Source organism: Numenius arquata, chromosome 2 (genome assembly GCF_964106895.1).
Source record: "Numenius arquata chromosome 2, bNumArq3.hap1.1, whole genome shotgun sequence".
Lineage (NCBI taxonomy): Eukaryota > Metazoa > Chordata > Aves > Charadriiformes > Scolopacidae > Numenius > Numenius arquata.
In genome coordinates, this window is record NC_133577.1 from 121,584,350 (window position 1) to 121,611,247 (window position 26,898).

The 26,898-nt window shown below is 38.8% G+C and overlaps 1 protein-coding gene across 6 annotated transcripts in view; it reads right to left on the minus strand.

The window, feature by feature from the left end:
- Positions 1 to 26,898, minus strand: part of CACNA2D1 (calcium voltage-gated channel auxiliary subunit alpha2delta 1) — a 420,472-nt gene that overhangs the window by 357,341 nt on the left and 36,233 nt on the right. For all 6 annotated transcript variants that reach the window (XM_074144315.1, XM_074144313.1, XM_074144316.1 and 3 more), the window contains exon 2: positions 5,078 to 5,159. In XM_074144315.1, coding sequence (XP_074000416.1) covers positions 5,078 to 5,159 — 82 coding nt within the window. The remainder of the gene's footprint in view (positions 1 to 5,077; positions 5,160 to 26,898) is intronic.

The window sequence follows — 26,898 nt, forward strand, 5'->3', positions numbered from 1 at the left end:
ATTCACATTTGATTTTTTTATTCCTTTGGAAGTACATATTACATTTTGTTTTACTTTCTTTCTGGTCAAAAGATTTCCCAGGCTAAAATCAAATTAACTGAGAGTTCAGGTAGTGCTTCTATGCCTCTCCATCATGGCCAGAAGAAAATATTTCACAGTTCTCCAGAAGAGACCATTGTGCAGTATAATTTTCTGCAGCAAGAAGACCCAGAGACATCCAATGCATACTCAAGCACGTACACTGATGAACCCTGAGACATCTTGAACATGCTATGGAAACACCATAAACTTGCATGGCACAGCAGTTAATTCAAAAAGCCCTGGTTTTTGAAGAACTCCTTCGCTCCAGCTGAGAACGTAGTAATTGTGCTACTTTTAGAGCTATCTTGGACACTTTAGAGTTCTTCATTGAAGACTCAACTGTATGAAGCAAATACAGATTGTAACTTCAGCTGAATTGGTGAGACTTCTTTCCCTGAGTCCAGGAAGAGGCTGACCAGGCTGTTTAAAGATTATTACCTATTATACGTTCTTGCTATGAGCTTTAACCTCATCACTTGGCCTAGAACAAGGAAAGACATTTCTCCGACCAAAAAATCTGTCTGGCCAAAGTACGACTTTCCAACTCTAGACACTCTGGTACTACAGCTGTTCACAGAAAGTCATGTCAACTGTTTTATGATAGGAGCGCTCTGCTCCTTCTTTTTGTATTAATCATTTTGCTTTTGGAGGGAGGAAGGACAGAAAAAAACCAAACTAATTTATTTATTTTTTGAAGTTTTCCAAAAACTTAAGCACTACACTCATGGCCTAAACAATTCTGGAGTTAGAAGAAGCAATAATCCAAAACTAAGCCGAAAAGTCACTCTGACTGTTAAGTATTTTTAAAGCTTGAGCAACCGAAGGCAAGTTCTGTGAATAAAAGTGACAGGCGTGCAAGCATGCTGTTTTTAATGCCTTGTAATCTCCATTTTCCAAAATTGTGGTTCATTTCAGAAGAGATCTGACTAACTGTTAATAGGCAGCAAGCAGAATAAAAAGGATGCCATTCAAAAATGGGAAAGTGGCAATAGCCTGTAAACAAGAAAAAAGAGGGAGAGACTTCATGGCTCACACCTCGCAGGGCTTTGCATCCTCCCTTGCAGACAAGAGAGCTAATTAAAACCTTGTGGTTAGAGAAGGACATAATGCAATTTAGGCCAAACAAACGGCTTTGATATGGAGGGATATTTGGAAACATCCCCCTTTCATGCTTTTAATCCTAGGATTACAAGCACATATTGACCACCTTCTGGATACCCTCTTAGATAACATATTATTTGCTTAAAGTATGCTCTAAATTTTGGCTTTCAAAAAGTAACTTACCCACAGTACTCACAGACTAATGTTTTTCTTCAGTGTGAATGTCACTGCGGTATACTTTAAGTATAGCTGGTAGCATTACATATTATTATGTTTGCCCAGCAGTTCTCATTGTAAGACTGTTTTAGCAGCTTGTAAGTTTGCTGAATATTAACTACATAAACTAACATTTTCCTCAGGGAAAAAAAGAGTGACAGCGTCAATCTCTTGGCTTTTTATTATCTATTTTACTATGTGGTCTTTGCATGAAAATGCCAGGCGAAATGGTTGAAACGTTAATTCATTGTTTTGCTCAAATTAGAATCCTCTGTAACTCATTTCCCTTTGGAATATCCTACTGCCCCTGTACTGTATATTAAAAACTCAACACATGTTCAAAGATACACTTTTACTCCTTGGTGTTTAAAAAATTTCAGCCTGAAAAGCACCTGCAGGTGACTGCAGAGATTTTATCAGCTAAAACTCTGAGAACCTACACAGAGGTGTATTCCAACCAGAGAGCATCACTCCTAGAGAACGTCACACCTCTACATCTAAAGCACAGACTTACTGTGGTCTCTCAGGTGACGTCTACACCTCTGTGCTCTAAGCAGTGGGAGAAAGAGAAGATGAAAACTTAATGAAGAACAAAGGGCATGAGATTGGGATATGGAAGTAGGAGATAACAGACTGAAAAATGACAGGCAAAGAATAAGGAGAGGAGAGACTGGAAGGGAAGGAGAAATAGAATTACAGAATCTTCATGGTTGGAAGGGACCTTTGAGATCATCGAGTCCAACCAACAAAAAAACCAAAACAAAACAAAACAAAAAACAACCACAAACAAAAACCCACCACACACCACACCCACCCACAAACAGACACAAACCAACAATCTCGGGCACTAGAGCATGCCCTGAAGTGCCACGTCTACATGTTTATTAAATACCTCCAGGGATGGCGACTCCACCACCTCCCTGGGCAGGCTGTCCCAGTGCCTGACCACTCTCTCAGGAAAGTAATTCTTCCTAATACCTAATCTAAACCTCCCCTGCCACAACTTTAGACCATTTCCTCTGGTCCTGTCATTATTCCCTTGGGAAAAGAGGCCAACACCCACCTCTCGACAACCCCCTTTCAGGTAGTTGTAGAGGGCAATGAGGTCTCCCCTCAGCCTCCTCTTCTTCAAACTAAACATGCCCAGTTCCCTCAGCCTCTTGTCATATGACTTGTTCTCTAGACCCCTCACCAGCTTGGTGGCTCTCCTCTGGACACACTCCAGCAGCTCAATGTCCTTCCTGTTGGGAGGGGCCCAGAACTGAACACAGTACTCGAGGTGAGGCCTCACCAGTGCCAAGTACAGAGGCACGATGGCTTCCCTGCTCCTGCTGGCCACGCTATTCTTGATACAGGCCAGGGTGCCGTTGGCCTTCTTGGCCACCTGGGCACACTGCTGGCTCACGTTAAGCCGGCTGTCCACCAACACCCCCAGGTCCTTTTCTGCTGGGCAGCTTTCCAGCCACTCTTCCCCAAGCCTGTAGCGTTGCCTGGGGTTGTTGTGACCGAAATGCAGGACCCGGCGCTTGGCCTTATTAAACCTCACCCCATTGGCCTTGGCCCATTGATCCAACCTGTCCAGATCCCTCTGTAGAGCCTTCTGACCCTCAAGCAGATTAACACTCAAAAAAAAAGCATACAGGAGAAAACTATAGGTCTGTGACTGAGAACTAATAATGAAGCGAAAGGTGAGAAAGAGAAAGAAAAATACCTGTGGAAGAGAAGAGATGCAATAGGAGTATTGGTACAATCTGGACACACACCTGGACAGAACGTTTGGGAAATGTTAAGGCAAACTAGAGTCCAGAGAGAGGTGCTGCACTGCACAATGCTGAGGAGAGAGATCCTAAAATAGGGATAAGAAGTCAATGTAAGGGAGAAAGGCAGACTGGCCGGGCAGCAACGGCAGAAACTGAGACAGAAACATAGAATATGTTGAGGAGAGATGAAAAGTAGCTCACATAGAACTTCAGGAGTGGAATGGAAAGGAATGGAAAGGAATGGAAAGGAATGGAAAGGAATGGAAAGTCCAGTGGTGGATCGGAGGTATGATGCTGAATGAGGACATGGCAGGGAAAAAGAGACACCATAAATGCAGAGGAGAACAGATCACACATAACCCAGATGAGAAAATGGGCCCTCCCTCCTCTTAGCAGGAACTCCTCACCAAAATCTGGAGAGAGAGACACGATCGCAAGCCTTGTTGTCTCTGTCAGCAGATATGTATGAAATCCACCTACAAAAGCTTCCATCAGTGTTCCATGCTGGGTAAACCTTATGGTTCCTCAGAAAGCTCAAGTGATAGATATGTCTGTGTTGTGGAGATTCGATGCTGGAAACCCATGTGTGTATCAATCTAATGCTTTGTGTTAGGATTTCAAGATTTTGTTTTCAGTTTGGGGTTTTCCAAGATTTAAAAGTGCATCTAAAGCATCTGCCTTAAATTGTGCTACAATATGAAGCACTCAAATATTAGGAAAATAATCTTTGCAATCCTCATTTACGTTCCTCAGATACATGCAGTGACACAGCCCTTCCTTCTATAGGACAGTGGTGATCTCATCTAAACTGAAGCTTCCAAAATGTAAACGTGGACATCTGAGCTAATCATCTAGCCTCCTTTTACAGTCGGTAAAGAGAAAATGTCCTTCTGGGGCAGGATACACTTGAGACGTGTGGATGTCTGCGTAAAAAGTCATTAAGGACAAAGGAATACATTAATATACACTGTTAAATCAGAGTAACTTCACACCTGATTTTTCTGTGTGTTTCTTAATGTCTTTGAAACACAGCTACTATTCATTTCGTGGATCATTTGGGGAGAATATGACCTCTGAAAACCACATCTTAGACCTTCAGGTTCAACTCCCCAGCACCAAGGGCTTTTGCTGGCTGACAGAATAACTTCTTTTCCAGACGTAACAGCAAAATTTCCCTTCATTCTATGTCAACCCAGAGATTCATCAGTTCACAGAAGGAGCGATGGGATTCATGCAAGGATGGGGAGGGGGAAATGTATGATCACGTGGTTACATACTGGATCATGATGAATACACACCAAGTTGTATAAGCAGTGTAATCCTTACATTTTCCAAATTGCAACTTCATTTTTCTGTAACTTCAGATGTGCTTTTACCTTTTATGAATGGAAAATAGCACAGAAGTTTCTTCTCAATGACAGAAGAATTGTAAATTCTTCCTCAAAACACATTTTGGGTTAAATTCAAACAGCTGAATAAAAGCAGTTTTCATTCTCATCTACATTTTTTCTAACCAAAAGCTGCCTCATTTCAGGAAATACGTGTCAGAAAAATAGTCTCCTTTGTTAATAGAGAGCAGAATTTTCCACTGCCGTGAATGGTTGCTTCCTGGATACCATATTTGACAAACATATAGCATAAAAGCACTTGCTTCAGGTGGAAGTGTTGCAACAATGGTAAGCCTTATGTCTGATACTGCAAATCTGATTAAATATTAGCAATGAACAAATGCTGCAATATTAAGAGAGTGAATTGATGGATGGCTGTGTTATCCATTTCTCTCTCAGTAACCACTGCAGAGTCTAACTCCCCAAAATCTTTTTACTATATTGAGATGAAACAATCATAATGCTTACATGACACACACTCTTCACTTTAATTTCTAGTTATTGCAATCTAAAGCGCGTCTTCTTACTCACCGCAGCAAGCTGGTCCACTCCGCTTGCGGTTCGTGCTAATGTTACGAGATCTTCTTGCATCTTGTCTACCCATGATTTTATCCTACAGAAACCAAAAAGAAAAGAGAGATATCCAATCAGATCACTGGCAAATGGAACCTGCATGCAATTACATTAAAAGGAAAAAATGCCTGAGTATGTTGATAAATATGTTGATAAAATTGAATGCATGTACAAAACTTGTCTTCAACTGCTAAAAAATAATAAGCTTGGTAATGGACCAAAATCTTCAAGCAACACCCTGATGGTGTTCTCTCTCTTTGACTCAAATCTAAGCCACTTCCTTTTTTCTTTCGTTTACTTTTCATCACCTGGAGTTTGTCTGGTGCTCTCCAGGACAGACACTGTCCTCACCATCTACTGTATCACTGTAGCTGCCTCTTGTTGACAGGTACCAAGGTCTGTTTCCAAACATGACAGAGTCTAATTTATCTTTTTTTTTTTTTTTTTTTTTTTTTTAAATAAAGCCACTCCCCAGCCTTCATGACCTGATTCTTCTCATACAGTTTTCTGTGGTGGCCACATGAAGCCAGCTGTAAACCAAGCAGTCTATCATATCTATTACCAGCTGTAGCAGAGATCACTACAACAGAGCTGGTTTGCTCTCTGCCAGGACAACTTGCCTCACCTGTGGCTCACTCCCAGCACTGCCTCTCCTGAGGGCTTTGAGGTCCCTCGCCCAATAGATAGCACAAGCAGAGAAAAAGAGCAACTGGGAGCAGGCTGACAAACCAGAATAAATCTTCTGCTCTGTAGCTGCTCTCTGGACACTCCAAGGAAGCAGCAGTGGGACAGACAGCAGTGGGCATAGGGGGCACAAGCTGTTTTGGCAACACACATCTGCTCCTGGCTGCTGTTTTTCACCAAGGAACAGGCAGCGATTTGCTGCTGTGCGTGTTTGGGTCCCTGTGCCCAGCAATCCTGACTCTTTGGAAAAGCATTGGATCCAGTACAGTTTTTACATTTCTGTGCCATGTCACGTCTTGTAGCAGGAAAGGAGCCATGGTACAAGTTTATTTCAGTGAGATCCATGTTCAGAAGAAGGTTGTGTCGCTTGCCTCGCCAGAAAGTTTGATCTCCAACTCATCTATCCCTGTCATTATCATAGATCTCTGCTCTGAGACCTGGAACAGACACACATATTTATCCTAGCCATTTCCTAGCCTTAATCTGATACCCAAGGAATGACTGCTTAGATTATTCATGAAAGTAGCAAAGATGGGAAAAAGAGAGACTCAATTTTTGCTGCAATATGGAAAACTTGGAAGACTAAGAACATGGAGGACTGATTTTACTCCTTCTTTCTATGGCTATTAATACATTTTTTGTTAAATCACAAACAATATCTTAAAAGGGCACAATCTCTATCATGGAATTCCAACTTGGCTACTTTTAATAAAGGATCCTTCTTCATGCCTTTGCGAAAAGTGATTAGTCATTCAGACACAAAAGAAGGCCAGGTTGGATGGGTCTTTGAGCAACCTGGTCTAGCAGAAGGTGTGCCTGTCCATAGCAGTAGGGTTGGAACTAGATGATCTTTAAAGTCCCTTACAACTCTAACCATTCTATGACTCCATGATTTAGGGCTGTGACATCTAACATGAAGGACCTTCTGGCAGCCCAAAATAACACAGGCACAGATAGGATGGAAACTACCTAGACAGGAAGGTACAAGTTTTACAGAAGTGCCAGATTTAGGAAAAATCCTTCTTCTCCAATCAATACACTGTCTCTCATGAATCCTATATGAATCTTATTTCCCACAAGCAGAATATTCTGACACAGTAAGCAAGAACTTTTTGAAAGTTTAGCTCAAAGTGTCGTTGAGGTCTTCACAAAAACTTAGTAGCAGAAGTTGAACTAGCAAGTTGTAACCATGGTTTCTCATTAATCGTAGCTTCTGCTTGTGATACTACTGTTTTCATCCTTCCTCCAGCCCCTGGCCTGGCTTGTTTGACGCTTTCATCTATTGTGCCACATCCTTTATTTTCTATTGTGTCGTATCAACAGATCAATAATGCAAGAAGAGACCTTATCACACAGTTTGTGATTATCTAGATTTGAACAATTTTTTTAGCTTGCAGGTATTCTTTCTAAGTTGGGCCAAGCTTTAAAAAACTCTTTTAAAGGAGTGTAAAATCAATGTTCTAAATAAAATAGTTCTAAAGTCTTGATTGGAGGAGTTTCACTGTATAACTGAATTCTCCATAAGGAAAAAGAATGCATAGAAAATTGTGAAACATGGAATGTAAAAAATGCTTAGTGGCCTAAACCCCTTGGCACTTCAAAAGGACTGATGGGTATTAAAAGAGTTGTTAAGAATTCAGTCATCTCATAGCTGATTAGTAATAAAGTGCTCATAAATTAGTAAGAGTCAACCTCTTCACTAGCAATAAAGCCTCTGGAAACTATAGGAGAGCATATTGGAAGAACGGCTTGAGCAAGTGTCTTCAATGGAATTCTTACTGATATGTCGTTTCCAGAGGTACCAGCTCCATATCGTGGCACGAAAAGAGGATTTACCTCAAAATGGGCCTACCTCTTAACTTGGTATATATCCCCCACTCTCTTCACAAATCCTGAGAAAGTCAGGAGCGGTAGCAGAATGAGTAAAAAGACTGAAGACTCCATGAGTATGCCCTCCAGCGCCCCACCAGAACTCTCTCCTGCAGGGCTTAGCATCACATTAAACACCTACAAAACAAGGTATGCTACAGGAAAGACCTCCAGATGGACGCTATATTTTAACAGGGGTCCAAAGGCTCCCTTTATCCACTGCAACTGAGCAGCCCTCTCTCTAGACTTTTCTTTATACTTCTTACCCTTTGTGTGATTTCATCAATCTTCAGGCTATTTTGCCATTCTTTGGTGAATGTTTGCTGCACCATTTGAGTCACTTTGCTACCTATCTCCAAGCCAAATAACAAGTAGACCCCTTCAGGTTAGTGTTGATGCTTTTCCATGGAGGTTCAACAGAGGCTAACAGTGCAACAGGTCAACAGAGTAATGATCCAACCTAGTCCAACCATCAACCTAACACTGACAAAAACCCCCACTAAACCATATTCCTAAGCACTATGTCTACCTGTCTTTTAAATATCTCCAGGGATGGCAACTTAACCACTTCCCTGGGCAACCTATTCCAATGCTTAATAACCCTTTCAGTATAAAAATTTTTCCTAATATCCAATCTAAACCTTCCCTGGTGCAACTTGAGGCAGTTTCCTCTTGTCCTGCTGCCTGTTACTTGGGAGAAGAGACTGACCCCCGCCTCTCTACAACCTCCTTTCAGGTAGTTGTAGAGAGCTATAAGGTCTCTCCTCAGCCTCCTTTTCCCCAGACTAAACAACCCCAGTTCCTTCAGCCACTCCTCATAAGAGTTATAGTCTAGACCCTACACGAGCTTCATTGCCCTTCTCTGAACATGCTCCAGCACCTCAATGTCTTTTTTGTAGTGAGGGGCCCAAAACTCGACACAGTACTCAAGGTGGAGTCTCACCTGTGCTGAGTACAGGGGTATGATCACTTCCTTAGTCCTACTTACCACACTGTTCCTGATAAGGGCCAGGGTGCTGTTGGCCTTCTTGGCCACCTGGGCACACTGCTGGCTCATATTCAGCCAGCTGTCGACCAAAACAGAGTACTCTTACTGCCTTATTTCTTTGCTCGTTCACAACCTACATCTCTAAAATCGCCACATGAAAGTGATGTATGTTGGGATTTAGGGACCAATTACATTTTCATTGACTATTACAATTGATTCCATCATTGTTTTAATGCTCCCAAACCTTTCCTTCTATACTTTGCTTTCCAAAATCTCATGTAAAATAAATTCACTTTCTGGTTTAAATCACCACAAAGTCCTTATATTATATAAACATTTAGTTCTGTATAGAAAACAGTGTATTAAAAATCACCTCATACGTTGTATTACGTTTACCATGGGTTTAAGACCATTGTGTGCATTTTTGAGAACAGTACCAACTCATAAGCACAAGTATGAACAAACCCCAAAAAAACGCTCTCATCTTCCATTTTTGAAAGGTTTCTATTTTTCTCTGTGAAAGAATGAGGTATATGAAACGTGAAAAAGTGAAACCCATTACCCAAAAGTGTTTTCAAAAGCATAAAATAAATAATTGAACACACTGAGATTTTTTTATGATCCATTTCTGTTATAAAAATTCTGGGTGCTATTTCTAAGAGGAGTTGATAGAAAAAATCAGGGAGAATTGATTTTTGAATTGACTTTTTTCATTTCCCACTGCTTTGTATTTTTACTGGATATATTTCTCTCTGTCCTAAAAGGAAACTGGAATAGTGAGAAGATACATTAGTTAGTTAGTTAAACTTGAAATTTTGGAAGAAATTACCCTTAAAAGCATGAATTACTTATTACTACTTTTACTTGTAAATGAAATACAGATAATTTTCCTCTTTAACTCACAAAAATATCCTTGATTTTCCAATAAATACTTCTTACATAGTGTCCAGAATTTCTGCTTCCACACAATTAGCCCTCACCTTGCCTTTTGAATTTAGTCACCTAGACTGGTTTTTGTTTTCTTTTTTTACTTTTTTAAATTTTTTTTTAATTTGCAATTAAACTGGGCTTCTGCTTCAGTCAATGAAAACAGGCATCTCCAAAGCTGACCCATTCTATCTTCAGCTAAGTGAGCCAAATTACCTATTTCCTACATTGCTCCCAGACAATTTTGGTTCCTAGTCCACGTTCTCCGGCATAGCTCTGCTACATACTTGATTTTCAGGCAGGTTAGGGTAAACAATATCAGTTTCTAAACTGGAATAGGAAGAAATCCACCTTCATTCTAATTTAATGGCAGTTTAACTCCCCAGCTATAACTTAAATGTAAATAATAATTCTTCTTCCAGTACTGACTGTATATTTACCTTAAAAGATTATTTTATTGCTTATTAGACCTTCTGTAGTGGAATCTGTCCTTTCCTTACTCGCCTGTATAGCAGCTAGTACAGCAGGGTCCAACATAATAGAAAGTAGTAACTTAGGAAAGGTTTTTCTAGACTACTATCAAAAGTATAAATGATAAAATGGCATTCTACAGCTCTGAGGAAGCTCGGTATAATTACTCTTTCCTTCCCACAAGAATTTAAATAAAATCATTAGAAGTACTTATAAGGTCTTACGCCAGCATTTCTGTACCTGAATTCTCCCACCTTGCCACCAGACAAAAGGGTAGATTTGAGATATTTCATGCTTCTCATAGACTGTTTTTCAGAAACCAACACAATCCATATATATATATATATCCATATCCTATAACTTTCACAGGAAAATTTGGCAGAATGTTCAAAATGCAACCTTTTTCTTTTTTTTTTTCAGTTAAGGAATATTATCTCATTGTATTTAAAAAAAAAAGTCTGTCTTCAAAAAAAAGAAACAAGAGCCTTTAGGCACCGCAACGCTTGTCTGGTGCTCCTTTAAACTGAAGCCTGTAGTGCAATGTCTGTCTGACAGCTGCTCATGGTCAGGGTTTATTTAACAATTGGAAAGCTGTCACAGCAAACGTGAGCTCCCATGACTTAAAGAAGCAGCAGTCATTTTTTTCTCCAAAGGGCACCAACAGAAAGCCCATACAAAACGTTAGTTTGCTCCTATCGCTACTAGTTTGGCACGAACATTGCAATGGATGTTCCACCGAAAGGTGATTACATTCGGCAAAACAATTGATTTTAACCCCTTTCTCCCCCACACAGGTTTTCCCCATATAAAGCAATGACTAGACAAAAGTGGGCACACGCCTTTCCACAGCAACTTCTAAGTGATTTGAATGGTGAAGGGGACTGTCTGATTAAAGACAGACAGACACGAGTCATTTACTGGGGAATTAGAAGGTACAACCCTGCTGCTGTCGCCTGGGCTGTGATCAGATTGATGAAGAAACAGCCAGGACACAACAGAGCCGTCCATCCACATTACACTATTAACCAACAGCATAACAGCTATTTTGACAGCACAGAAAGCTTTTCTTTTTAGTTTTTTCCTTCTTTTTCTTTTACTTTTTTTTCCTCTCCCCTTTTTTTTTTTATAGACAATTATATTTCCTAAAGTCAGTCAATTTTCACAGGTACACTTCTAGTCACACTCCAAACAGAACTTAATATAGTAGGTGCGAGCCTAAGAAATCTTTCTTTTAACTTCATTAAATCCTATTTTCATGTTAAACCAATACACCAAACTATACTTGCAGAAAAGAACATTGCTCAGTTACAAGGGTAAAAGAAACCAAGAGATCTAGATGAAGGGCAGCCTGGCTATAACCTTTTTCCTACTGAAACTGATACAATTTTTTATTGCTGACTTCAAGGGAAGTAGATTAATGTAATTATATGCCATAGCTTTGGAGACCACTCACACTAATTTAAGGTCCATTAGCTGACTTCTGCTTGGGTAATGTCTTATAATGTAAAGAGGTAGGCGTAGAACTTAACTCTGCCAATTGAAATCACTTGGTATGTTGGAGAGCCACATCCAACTCTCCTCAATTAAGATTACATTTTGCTTAAATTTCTGAATAGTTCTTGTATACAAAAATAACAATTCAAGCAATGAAAGCTGTAAGTAACGAGAGAAAGAAATGTTGTTAAAATAGGTAAATATTTCTTAGATTATCAAAAAGGAAAAAAAATATGTAACACATTGCTCCTAATTCAACAGAAAAATGGTCTTTGAAAAATGAAGATAAATGAGATTAGACTCAGAAACAGTGAGAGAGTAAGCCTTGGTATATTTTTCAAACTAACCCCGCTCTATTTTCTTGCTCATAAAAACCTTCACTTTCAGGATCAGATGCTTTTTAGGAGATTTCCTGTCAGTGAAGAAGAGGGCAAAGGCTACAAAATTATTACAAGAACAGGATTCTCAGCCATTTTTTGTCCCTCTTAGGCAACACTATAGGGCAAACAGAAACTGTTATTGTAATTTATAGAAGGCATGTGGAAGAAGAACATATGTTCCAATGGAATTACTAAGCTTCTACCCAGAAATTACCCGTGTTGCTGCATTTAGACCTCCAACTGCAGAACTACTGAGTTTTAATACCACTATATATTTTGATGACCTATTAAGCTGACAGTACTCATATTTCAGGTATGTGGGTGGATGGATAGATTTATAGAGAACCAGACTTTGGAAGGAGTAATAAAGACAGGTTTTGTAAAATACTTGAAAAAATTTTCATAGTGTGCTAAAATCCCACTGATTCTAAATCCGGGCAAGAAAAGTATTGGGTATGGAAAGACTGATGCAAAGAACACTAAAATCTTGGTTATCAAATCAAGCTCGTAAGTCTCCACTACACAGCCAGAGAGTAAATAAAATAAAGTAATATAATTTGTGTGATGGAAAAAAAAAAAAAAAGAAAAAAAATTAAGGCAAAGTCATCCATATAAGCATTTGTGAATTTTCCAGATCTTACTATAGGATTTGTAACTGTCCAGTTAGATGCCACAGATTGGAAGAGATTTAAATTCGTCATCTAGAGACATACTCACCTCATTCTATAACTTCTATGGTTATGAACCCCTCAGGGTGGTTTACGGCCCTTGGATACTCCTCTTTCTGTTGTTTGGAAATTTGCTAATGGACTAAGCGAAGGTATGACAGCTTACAGGTATAGTATAAAAACTATAGATAGTAAATAGCAATTTGCAAAGAAGTTAAGGATTCAGAAATTTAAGTGAAAAGGGGGGTGTGCTGCAAGTGTTGGGAGATCTCACTTTATTCCAACGTGATAATGATAGAGGCACGTATATCTACCGCCAGCTATCTGTTGAAAAATATATCACTCAATTTTGTATACATATTTGGAAGAACTTGTATATAATAAAAGCAAAGCACAGAATAATTCATGACATTTAGCTACTGCACTGAGTGAGGAAAATAGGGAAGATATGCTATCTCTGTGCATGCAAATAGGTGCACAAAATGCATCATCTACTTCACAGGCAAAGATATTTCCCCTGTTGGCAAGAAGATGAAAAAATAGTACTTTGTTTCTTTGCCCTCTTTGACTGTCTTATCTACCCAAATGTGACAAGCTGCTGTCTATGTAGTCTGCAAGGGCTTTCCAGATATAAGACAGTCCCAATAGCCAAGGCCAGAGGGACCCTCTTGCTCTTTATTGTTTTCAAAGTGTAAAATCCTTGCTCAGAATAGTTATTTTACATTTGTCAAGCTGAAACATTTAGGGAGTAAGACATAATTTCTGTGTCATATCTGTCATTCTGTAGAAAGGGTCAATGTAGACAGAAAATTCTTCAGAATACACTTATTTTTAGTAGCAGACATTTTAATGTTTAGACTTGGGATTTTTTAGATCTTATTTCACACATGTAAGCCATCCAGTCACATAAACTATTAAAATTTTTAATGTTTTTCCAAATACTCCTTCTCTGTATAAACAGAGTTCCTCTCCGCCATAGCCTTCAGAGAACAAGCACACAGGAGCACTAGCTAATGACTGCTCTACCAACTGCTCTTTCAAGGAACCCCTGTATACCACAGATAAATGGAGCACTAGGAACCCCATGATGCAGCATCGATACAGGCAGAAGGAGAAGGAACAGCCTCCTGATTTGGCCAGCAGCTCAGGAGATTTAAGTTCCACCACTGGCTCCCGGGACAAAGTCAGTGGCAAGTGAAGGGCAAATCTGTCACACCTCAATGATTCTCTATGTCCTAACAAATTATTTGCTTCTTAATATTGAGTCCCAGTAGCAGGTTCCAGGATGAAAATGGTCAACCACAGATGGCACCATGAGCTGCTCAGTGTTTGCCCCAGTGCCTAGAAAAGCAGAAAACTTTTTCCATCTTCACCCAGACCTCATAGGCCAAATTACTCCACCATGACATGTCTTCTGTAGCTCAGGAGCACAGCTTGAATGGCTGTTTTCCTCTCACCTTCCAGCAAAACCTTGCCTAAGTATCTCCATCAGAAGGCTTCAAGGATGGAACTGGGAACAGCACCCTCTGACCCAGTGGTTGGACCCACTCCCTGCTGCCCACTCCCACTGAAATACCCTCTCCTCATGTTTCAGTTCAGTTCTTCATCTCTAATTGCACTAATCCCTTTAATAAGTGTGTGGTAGATTCTCCAAAGCATCCAGATGTTTAACAGGAGTGCCCAAGTAATTATTTAAATATGGTGTTCACTTTCAAAAGCCAGGATCAGGGCATGGTCATATTATTTTAGAAGCTTGTTTAGTACAAACCAAGTGGCTGACAGGTGTTTAGCCACACATGTTCATAATTACAGCTTCTGCTTCACAAATATTTCCCTTCACTTTGCCAAAAAGTGTTCTTTTGGAGTCTAAAGCTTCCTAGCAAATAACATGAAAAATATCCTCTAATGGAAATTACTGTTGCACAAAATATCATTTAATAATTTAAGCTCAGTCTTTAATGTAAGTTTGACAAATAGAATCAGCTGCAAAATCACTACAAGCTGTAAAAAGAACTCCTTAAAAATTATTGTGCTTTAATTATCAAAGATTATAGTGTTAAAACAGTTTAACAGAGAAGACATAACAAATTTTCAGCTCAAATGACTGTCAGTAATCCTCAGTTCTGTTTCATTAAAGGCTTTTACAATCAGATATACATCTAGTACCATCTATTGCTTAGTACTGAAAAAAAGAATCAAACACTCAAAATTTAGTTACCATTTCTGTGGCTGAGAAATGTAAATTCAAAATGAAGAATCTCTAGTTTGTTTCTAATCTGTACTACATGAAACACAATCATTTTGTTTTAGATTGCAATGGTCTAACATATGGCCTAGCATATAGATCATAGTATCATCGAATAGAATAGTTTGGGGTAGAAGGGACCTTTAAAGGTCATCTAGTCCAACCCCCCTGCAATGAACAGGGGCATCTTCAACTAGATCAGGTTGCCCAGACCCCCGTCCACCCTGACTTTGAATGTTTCACTGAGGAGCAGCCTCCAGAGAGACCTGGGTGTGTTTGCCTGCACAGCAGTTCTCCCAGAATAGTACCTAAAATACCTCTCATCCTCTCTTTGCTTCACCTCTGGTAACTAGCATTTAAAGAGTATCCAATGCAATTTGGAGTAAGTTCATTACTCTAATACAAACACTGATACTCCACTAAAATCATACATTCAGTTTGGTAAAAAGGAGACCAAAACTGAATCTCACATACATCACTAAAGTTATTCCAGTTCTGAAGCAACGGAACCTGGATTAGAAGCTGGTCCCTGTGCAAAGGAAACACTGCTATTTATGATGGTTCTATATTATACGGTAAGTCTCTTAATGGTATAATGCCTTTGGAGAATGAAAAAGGATGTCTTAAAAAATAATTGAAAAGTAAATCTCACTGTAATGGAACTTATCAAAGTGCTTAACTGTACAATTTTGCTAAGGCGTTTCAGGCAAAAAAAAATCATCAGTTGTGTTTAGCATATCACACTCATACTTTAACCATAATTTATATTGAAATTACTTTTTCCCCAAACTAATAAGCATTACATTTTAGCCTCAGAAAAAAAAATGTATAAGGAAATTAAAATATGGCAAACTGGGTACTAGTAAAGAAGAGACTAAAGGAAAAAAGCTTCATACAAACCAGGAACATATTCAGAAACTTACTTATGCACATTCATCTACAGGTGTATGTACCAATTTAACTCAGTGAAAATTTCATCTGAGCCACCCAATTTGTGCCATCATCATTGCAATACCTTGTTTTAATTGATCTAGAATGCAGAAGCTATACGTATGGACTGAATGTATGTGCTCTCCATACTGAATAAACTATACAAGCCACAGTGGTAAGACACATATATTTATCTCCTTAAAGCACGCAATTAATTTGATCTGAAACCATAGTATCTAGGTATAACTGTGTGAAAGCAGAGACTACATAATATCTATATAACACAGCACCATAATCACTGTACCGTGAGATGTTATGATCACACTGGATCCAAAGCCTGCCTCAGCCTGACAAAGAAATACAGAATCAGACCTTAGACTGAAAAAAAAAAACTTACTAAAGTAATGCAAAATATATAGTAATTGAGATTAAAAAAACTTTAGCTTTTCTTTTTTCAGATTATCTATCATTGACTGTATACAGAGTAATCTGTTTTGGTTTAGGTTATGAAGAGTTGAATGTATATGCTTCACAGGAATGCCAATACAAGCTTTCAGAGAAACGACCAGATGTCCATCTCATTTTGCCCCCACCTACACTTCTGAAAAAGTGAACAGTAAAACTTCCCTTGAGTTTAGCAACACATGAATATGTTTTTAAATCAGTGTATCTCACTGATTTCATGGAATTGAAGTATAAATCAGCACTCACATTAAAAATCAGGTGTTTTTTTGATTGGTTTGTTTGGGTTTTTTAGTAACAAAAATGGGTATTAAAGTACTTCACCTCTCATAGAATATATTAGGTAAGTGCAACTAAGGCAACGACATTGCATCAGCAGGGAGCTCAGCTGCTCACTTCTCTATATTTATCTGAGTGTCTGATGTGGGTTTTGGTTGTAACAGCAGAAGTCCAACACCACACAGGACCGACACTGGCACCAGTAAGTCATTGATGTGCCCTGTGCCAGAGGCTTTGCTGCAGCGAGGTACATGAGGAGGGGCATAATGCCACCCATGGAAGTGGTACTAGTCATATCAGCAAGTCTACCTTTTGGGGGTTTGCCCCTTGTCTAAATGTAAAAGTTAATGTAAAATAGAGGGATGCTTAAAGATAAGCAGGTGTTTATGCACTCTGGAAGACAGGACTTGATCGTATAAGGAGAATCTTCCTTACAACTCAGCATGATTATGATGATGATGATAATAATAATAATAATTATTATTATTTTAAAAGACACGTTATTTTATAATAGTCATTTAATATGAAACTCATTTTGAAAATACTCTATTATCATTTCAGCACTGAAAAAAAGCAACAAAGGTAGGCAAAAAAAAGCGTAAGGTTTTTTTACACAGCTCAGTGTTCACTAGCACGTTTCAGATTTTATAACGCCTTTTAAAACGCAGTTTTCTGTGATGTTGGTCCTTCTTGTTTAATAATGACAAGGATTCATATATAAAACATCTATTATATCAGATAGCAGAATGCCACCTTCTGATAAACCCATGTAGTCTAAGACAAAAAAAACCTGACTCCAACTGTACTCCATCAATGTAAAGTTATTCTTCTTCTAATTTATGATGTTTTTTCAAATTATTATATACTTTAAGAAATTTTTGTCGTACAATGTACTCCAAAGAATATTAATTTAAAACTGCACATCCAAATTAATCATCTGTTTCATTTGCAAATATATTCTTCCTTTCAAAGCCTGACTTCCAATGTGCAAATCTGTCACCTCCCTAACGGGCCAGTGCTGTGGCATGTGCAGTAATAACATTTATAGTAATGAAGAGACATTCTTTTGGAAAGACCTAAATAGACTCCATGTTCTGAAACATAGGCACTATCTGCATTTAGTGCTGTCATTTAAAACAAAAAGTAAAATATAATGACAAAAGACGCAAAAGATGCAAAGCAGAGATTATTGTACAAGCAAAAGACTGACATAGAATATTAAGTTTCTACAGAAATTAGCATGAAAATTAGCATAGCCGTGCTGTCTTAGAATTCTTTCCATTTCACAAAGTCGCGCTGAATTACACTGAGATTTTGCTAAAGGCGCAGCTGGCATGTTGTGGTTCCTGGGATGCAAATGCACATTAATGGCTATTTGGAAAGGATAATAGTATATGAGAAAATAATCAATGCGTTCTTTTCCTCCTCTTCAAGAGTTTATCAATCTGTTCCCACACACACTGCACTTTTCTGTCTTGAAAACAGTTTTGAAAAACGTCCATTACTATATGAGATCCAAATCCACGAGCTCTTTGTGGGTTAGCTAGCCTAGGGGAGGTCAGGACTCTTGACCACAGGATCAGGACAGGATCTGCACATGTTGGTGCAGGCGGACCTTAGATATATTAAAATAATGACTAAGTTTCTCCAGGGTGTGAGACAGACCAGCTGTATACCAGAAGTGGTAGCATACTGTAAACTATCAGAAAAAAATCAATGCAATTATCCTATAAAGAACCAGCAGCGACCAAAACCATATTTCAGTCTTCCACTTTACCAAATTAACCTTTTGAAATGGCTAGTGTCAGGCTTCTCAGGCCAATTCAGTCATGAACAGCTGTGCAGGTCTTACGTTTCTCTTGTAATCCTCCAATAGTGATATATCGTATTTTTCTTAAATCTCTAGAAACTGGAGATTGAAGGATAATGCTAAATGTCATTACTGGAGTGATATGAAAGTCTCAGCTTCATTCTTTAAAAGAAGAAGAACTCTTACAGATAGCTCACAAATTGCTTATATAAACCTTTAGAAAAATAAGAGTACGTGCTTATGATGTTTGGGCTTCACTTTTGAAAGCCTGTTTGATGAGACTGCAAGTGTTTGATTCAGAAAGCTCAGGCATAGAAATGGTTTCCAACTGCGCTCAGGGGCCAAAGGGCTGTAAGGGTCAGTTCACAGCGAAGCTGAACAAGAATGACATTAAATCCAATTCAGCTTTAAAACAATGCCGTCTCAAAGAGGCTTCGCTCTCCTTTCTCAGGCTGGGGTAAATGCTCTAAGGTCGGGAGGCCACAATGCTTGTCACTGCATTCAATGCACATTAAAAAGACAGGCTATTAAGGAAGAGTCTCTGACATTTACTTGGGAACCAACCCTCCTCTCTTCCACTTGTCCCCTTCCCCAATTTCAACACATTCTCTAATTAAGCATCAATAGAAGGCAATATAATTGAACAGATGTAGTAGTCATTACCAGGAATTACCCATTCCCCTATCAAATCAGAGTGTACAGAAAGGGCTGTGTTTGGAATGGGTGAACTTAATTGCCCGATGGTCCCCAAGAGGGATGTACAAATAGATCAAGACATCACACACGCACAACTGATCTCAGCTCTGACACAAGCTTTTTGTCACTCCCTCATCCATCTTTGCTTACTAGGGTTAATGGTGGCTGGAGTCAACACCGGACAATTAAATAAGTAAGAACATTGGATGTGTTTCAAATGAAGCATATCAGAACACAGGATTTAGTGACATTTTGATTAAAGGTCCATACATGGCGAAAGCTTTTTATGAGGCAGCTGCTTAAAAGACAATCTATTTGAGTAAAAACAGATCAGGGTAGCTGGTATCCCTTGGCAATTTACTGCGAAACATTTGTTTGCTTCACAACGACCTGATTCACAATCATTGCACTTGCATGGTTGGTTGATTAAATCAGTATCTCTAGCAGTCATTACAGTGAGCAATGAAAAAAAAAGTCAATTGCTAAAGTAATGCCCCTCTGTGTTATGCAAAATAGATAAATCACAAGAGTGCATTCCATTTTCTTTTTCAGCACCTCCTTCTCTGTTTCCATTTCCCAGTATAAAGTAGTAGGTTTTTAAGTTACAGAGTCATAAATAGTATTTAATTAAGAAAAGTGTTAATCCAGAGCAATGGTGATAACTTCTGATGGGAAAGCACTACCAACAGTTTAATAAACAATTACAGATTTACTGATACTGATCTGGGAAAGGACTGATTTCTTTTTTCTTTTTTTTTTTTTTACAAAAAAAAAAAAAAAAAGAATGGAAGAAAAAGAAGGGCATTCAGATGGAAACAACAGTAATTTGAATCTGATCATGCAAAGAACACAAGCCACTCCCCAGCTCAGGCTGCCTCTCCCTCTGCTGTGAGCTGCACTTTGACAAGAGATGCCTTGGTTCCAACCTGGGCTATCAGAAGTAACTAAAGTCTCTTGAAAAGCACAGATAAGAAGTATTCAGGCAACAGAAAAGAGCAAAATAAGAAAGAGCCTGGCAGGCAGGGAAAATGTCAACTCTGGAGGGTCGTGCTGCATTTTTTTAGGCCTGGATGGGTGTCAGTAAGTAGAAGAGAGCAAGAGCTGGCAGGGACAGAAAGTGGGAATGAAGAGACAGCTCTTATACTGCAAAAGCACAAAGCAAAAGATTGAATTGCTTAATTTAGATAAATCTCTGTGAACGAGAGCATTTCTACTTTTTTTTTTTTTTAAATTGTATTTTATTTATAAAATGCTACCCTAGGCAGTTTCCAAATTGCTCAGTGAAAAGGCTGTCGATATCATTAGAGAAAGATGAAGGAGCCTTTTAAACTAGGTGCAGTTTCTGCATTTCTCTTCATTGTCATGACCGTAATACAATTTTGCTGTGACAACATACCAGATTCCAAGGATACACTGAATGCCTCGACAGCTCTGAATATGTAGCATTCCCCAGATGGAAGGGAAGGCAAAAACTTTAGTACAACACTGTTCTCGTGTTCACCATAAAGATAGTTCTGAAACAGTAGAGCCGTACCTTTGCCAGACGCTCATGCACTGTGTTACAATCTGAACAATTTTCTTCTTCATAAGCGTATTTTTCATTATTTTCTCCTTATTTTTGTCTGCGTCTGACATCTTAGGTTACTAGTTTCTATATCAAAGTTCTTTTTTGCCTGCTCCATTGCATGCACGTTAAAATAAACTCCACACCATGGTAAGGTACATGTCATTTGCTTATTTCAAAATACTACGTCACACAGAAGTATTTCTAATGAGTTAGTATTACCTGAAACCCCTTACACAACATGTGTAAGTCAAATAAAATTGCCTGCAACAAGCACTAACACATTATCCAAACTTTGTCAAAGATTCTAGTTAGATAGCACAAAATAAAGGTCAATCTTCTCCATATGAAAACTGATTTGTTACACTGCGACCACGGAGCCAGCTTTAAATGTAATGCCATTGCCCATCTCTTACATTCTAGTTACCGATTAATGCTTCAGAGGTGCATTAGAAGATCCTAGATTTTCTTTCTCTGTGGATTACAAGCATTATATTAGATGAATACAACAGATGGGATCCAAACAGGACCAGATTCTTAAGTGTGATTTGAATGATCACAACCTCATCAACATCCTCTGAGCCATCTCCATGTGCCAAGAAGTGAGTTTCATTGAGTTGAGTCTTTTATGAATAGAAATAGTTGTATTTCCCTCCCTCAATGGTCTTCACTAATCTCTTGTCTATTTAAGAGGCTGTTAAAAGACTTCCTTTGTGGAAGACTACCCCTTCTCAAACCCTCATTTGAATTTAAGAGGGGGATTTTGTTGAGAGAGGCAGGTTGACAATTTAGTAAACAACTGTTCAGAAATCGTGAATCAGACCTCAAATTCAAGGTTGTGGTTTGAAATGTATTTATGCTTAAACGTAATATTCAGAATAATTTTACTTTATTTACCTTGGCTTTATCTGGGTTATTTGAGAGAGCTTACAACAGCCCTTTGAGCATTAATCATAAAATCATAGAATGGTTAGAGTTGGAAGGGACCTTAAAGATCATCTAGTTCCAACCCCCCTGCCATGGGCAGGGACACCTCCACTAGAGCAGGTTGCCCAAAGCCCCATCCAGCCTGGCCTTAAACACTTCCAGGGATGGGGCATCCACAGCTTCCCTGGGCAACCTGTTCCAGTGCTTCACCACCCTCACAGCAAAGAATTTCTTCCTAGTATCTAATCTAAATCTCCCTTCTTCCAATTTAAAACCGTTACCCCTTGTCCTGTCGACAACTTCAGGAGGCGGTAAAGGCAACAAACCCCTTCACTGATTTTGTTGCCTGAAAGTTAAGCAACAGTAACAAGCAGGTGCTTTATGTGCAGTCAAAGTCTGTTTATCTGGCACTAATTATGGGTGGTTTGTCTGACTCATACACCTTTAAGGTTCTGTTACATGATTAACTCTCTAGATAGAGACTATATCCTTAGTGTAACTTTACACAGTGCTTAGTCCTCAGGAGTACAAATGAAGTCTCTGAATATTTTCCTAGTACGAGGCTGAGATATTTTTCAATGCCTAAAGGATCTGTGTACTCAACCTCCATTACATTAAAGACAATCTGAGGGTTATTTGTGTGATCTGCTTTAGGTTTTCACTGTAGATTTTCTAAATTGCCTCTTTGGAAGTCTCTGCCTCTTACCATTGACTGGGTGGGGAAGTCAAATGCCTGAACCGGGATTTCTGAGCTACACCTAAGGATTGTGTCACGGGGTAAATCGTACAGGAGCTTTCACAAGTGTCTAAAACCCCACGGTTGTTTTGCAAAAGAAAACATTCCTTCACTAAATCTTCAACCTGCATCTCTCAACAAAATCCCCCCCTTAAATTCAAGTGAGATTTTGAGAATGGGCCAGTCTACCACATCTACAGCCACTTGAGCTGCGTGGGTACAGAAGGAGGTAAACAAAGACAGAGACACCTGACCACACCGCATTTGAAGAATTAGCATGTCTTTTTTTTTTCTACTAGCAATCATGATCGCTGAAGGCTATCTGGAAAGCATTCTGAGATCAACTGATGTTTAAAAGTCCCTTAGTGCACAACAAAGTAGCACAATCAAAATTTGATCCATTTATAGCCCTTTCTAAGCATGTCGCTGAAACATAATCTCTTTTCATTTAAAATACGAGAGCACGGTGCTATGTGAGATCTGTTGCCTGCAGTACAACTGATGATACTTTAGATAAGAAGGATGAGATAGCTTTCAGTCTTACAAAGGTAACAGACCACTTTAATGAAAGTTTAGAATTTGTGTTTAATATTTAATCAACTTAATACTTTGATTTATGTAGGCTCCTGTATATCCTCCAAGGGAAAGAGGAGAGTACTTTCACGGAAAAGCATTTGGGGAGAAAAATGTTGACATTTCTACTCAAGTTAAACTCCTAATTGTGTATAAATCTTTTATAGTTCTTCTGTTTCTCTGAATAAATTACTTTCACATTGCAAACACCAAATCAGACATTCCTAAACTGTGGTTTATGATAAGCATTCATCATAAAACACTATCTTCTCCTCATTTCCAGTACACAAACAGCACTCGTATCAGACACCAGGAGAAGCATTAATGCACGCATAATGCAGGTCTCTTGTCATGTTCTTCAACTCTGTAGAAAACCTTTATTGAGACAGCTAAAAGCAGTTCTTGATACAATAAGACAAAATGGAGGCAAACGCATGATATGCCATGAAAAGGCTAAAGAAGAAGAGAGAAATAGATTTATGCACAAAAGTCATTAAATTCTTAAAGATGGTGTCAGATTTCGATATCTACATCCTACGTACACAGTGTTAGTTGAGATGGAAGGTCTATGTATATAAACTTTAATATCACAATACAATCGTTTCCTCCGTACACTTTTTTTATAGAATACAACATAATGAAATATTGAAAATGTGCATCAAAATGTACTGTAAAAGTATCTGATAGCTACTTGCTTTCCTACCCGAGCAAGGCACTGGCAGCACGGTTACCATACCCTTGACAACTGCTAAATACAAAATAATCAAGTGCATGTTCTGGACTAGTAAACTGTAAAACCTGTTGCTAATCACGTTCATGATAAGATTGCATTATTCTCTCTTCTCCGCCTCTGATGGGATACTTTGAAAATGTCTTGTGCTCCACCTAAAATGGTATATCCCTTAGCAAGTGCACATTTAGTGCATTGACTTTTGACTTTTACCATTTCCTTTCAAACACCGATCCAAAAAGCGTGTCAGCACAAGAAGAGTCACATTATCATTCACCCAGTCCATTGGTAGAGGTCTTAGGGAGGGAATGTGGGCAGATTGATTTTGTTCCCACAAGAAATAAAGTAAGTGACCTATGAAATGTGAAGCTGACCTTTTATTTGTTATCAGTCATCTGGACAAGTAACGGGTCCACCCTCTTTGTTATGCTTATAGGCCTTTTGTCAACACTACACGCTCCAAATTGGTATTTCCTGAAAGGCTAAACAAATTACAAGTGACCTGCCATATCATAAAAGAAATCATGGCAGAACAATGAAAAGAATCATCATCCTGGCCATGGGTTCACTAGACTTTTGGGCAAGAAAGGGTGAGCAGAAATAGCTTTGTCTTGCAAACCTCTAACCTTTGCAGCCCCTCTAATATTCAGGGAGAAACAGCAAGCAAAACCATCCAGAGCAGTTGTACCTCTCCACACCCACTCAAATCCTCAGCACTGACTTGATGCAGTAAAATAGGTATCTCATTCTACATTACTTTGCACTACTTTTACACCGGTATAAGTTGATTGGTTTTAGCAACTTCCAGAGTGAGTGATGTGGTAATACAGAAACCAATACTACTTTTCCATTGTGAAAAACTGATATTAACCAACAAGGCATTTAAAATTTCAAAAGAAAAGCCAACACACAGCTTTGTATGTGGCTATAGTTAAATTATAAGACACCATTTCTTTCTAAAGCCACCTGATAATGGATTAAGGGAGATGCCACCTGGTCCTTTCCAAGCTTGCCTCTCTCACAGACAGGGGACAACTGCTCAGGGACAACCAGCTCTCTAACTGCCCCAGGTGTCATGTCACCTTTAGGCACTCCAGGCCAGAGGGCGTCATGGACTGATCACAGCCAACTCCTCCAGAGCTCTGTCTACTCATACCTGCTCTAGGGTCATACTATTCATCTTGCACAGCCATAACATTTAATGCTGGATTTCTCACACAGGCTTTTTTTATTCATGGCACCACGCGAGCAAGTCTAACAATTGGCAAAGTGCTGAGGTCAGCTGTCTTGTAACTGGAATCCAAAGAATCCAAACTATGGCTCTATTTTACATATGTTTACCAAGTTCCTCATGCATTAGCTCATGCATTCTTCCAGTAGTTCTCATCTTCTATCATATACATACCATTTAGTTTATTGTTTTAGCCATATGCTAAATACACTCTCAAGCTCCAGTTACTAACAAACAGCACATGTTTTATTTGTGCTATGTATTTTCAGCTGCCTATTCGGATGTTTCTTGGTCTACACATCTGCTACAGGTGGTCTGTGTAGACTTCTGTTAGTCCTCTGAAAGTCACTTCCATGACTATACAAAGCCACTCGATAGTTAAGTGTTTAACTGCTTAATCAGCCACACACTCAAGCTCCCGTTACTTGAGACATGCATACAGTAGACTTCGTATTTTTCAGACTCATGTAACACTGCTTTAGCCTTAAGCAAAGAAAAAAGGGATGCTATGACATGTTCCTTTCAGCTAAATTCTACTAATTCAGTAAAACTCTTATTGCAAATAATTTCACTGTTTAAGGTCTTACATAATATGACTCTTTTCACTGAATTCAATGAAGCCTATCTAAACAGAAAAAAAAAGTTATCAGTAGGTATATCAAGAAGTTATTTCTATTTTTTGAAAAGGTTAAAGCAAATTTACACATGTGCTCCAGGCAAAACCTGATCATTTTCATCCTCCTGAAAAAAACTGTTTTGCACAAGTGAAAGCAGGAAGAATTAAAAATAACCCCTGCTACTAGAGAAACACAAAGCTGTTGCTGGAAGAAAGCATATCATTTCTGTGTTGTCTGTAGTGTAATTTTTTTTCACATAGTGCTGTTTCCAAAGGATGCTGAGCAGCTCTAAAATATTTTCACTGACTCTTCACTTTCATATGTCTTCACGATTGCCATTACTTCCATGACTCTATATAATCAATTACTTTAAGTAAAAAGCCACTCTAACTCATGACACAAACACATTAAAATTGCATCACTTAATAAGGAAGCAGCTTGACGACAATCACAGTACATACCTAAAATGTTCAACGTGGTCTTTGGATGTTAGCTCTAAACAGCCAGAATTCCTTGCACCAGAATGCACGCTTTATAGCATGGAGTAATGGCATCCGTAAATATGGAGCATGACATGCTGGAAGCATCTGAACAACAGTAATTGCAGCTTCTACTTGAAATTCTTTCGGGGAATTTGATGAGCTCAAGTTTCAGTATCACAATGAAAAATTCATACTTTAAGAATGGACAGGGGAATGGAATAATGAAGTAATGAAAGAAAAGACTTCAGGGGACTTGCTTTTTTTCCTTCTTTATTGTGGGCCTGCTCCTCTACAAACAGCAAGTATCTGCTATAAAATGATACATCTCTTCAAATCATAACAATTCCAAAGAAATACAAAGTAGAAGGGTGGAGGGAGAAGAGGCTATGAAACTTTGATGGGTATTTTCATCGCTTTCAAAATGCTCACTGGTGTCAGCAAGGTCAGGATTTTTCCAAGAAAAACTGAGTGCAATTAGAAAATGTCCTGAAAAACATCACTGAAACAGAAGCTACGTCCATATTAGCAAACACCGTGGAACAACAGGAGCAAATCTGGGCAGCAAAGCCATTATGCTGAGGACCAAACGCCCAACCCAGGTGCATTTGGGACATTTTACTGTGGACTTTCATTATAGTTTGGTCCTGTGGACTGAATGCCTGTGGGCAGTTAGAGAATGACGATTGTGCTCTTGAAGCACAACTTCCAGTTAATTTTCACCTGGAATAAAATTTGTGGGCACCAAGATCATTCTGCAGTGTGAATCCAATGTGTACATTCCTGATCTGAACTAAAATGCTAAACACACCAGAATCTACAGCTAAACTTAGTAAGCTTTTGCAATAATATTTATATATCCTTTCTCACAGTCACCATAATTTCCAACACTATTCCTTCTTGATTTATAAAGAATATTTTTTTCAACTGAGACCACTGTAAAATAGTTTGCAACATAAAGATTTTATTTTTATGCTCATCTTATCCATTTATCACTCATTTTCATAATGATAGCCTTC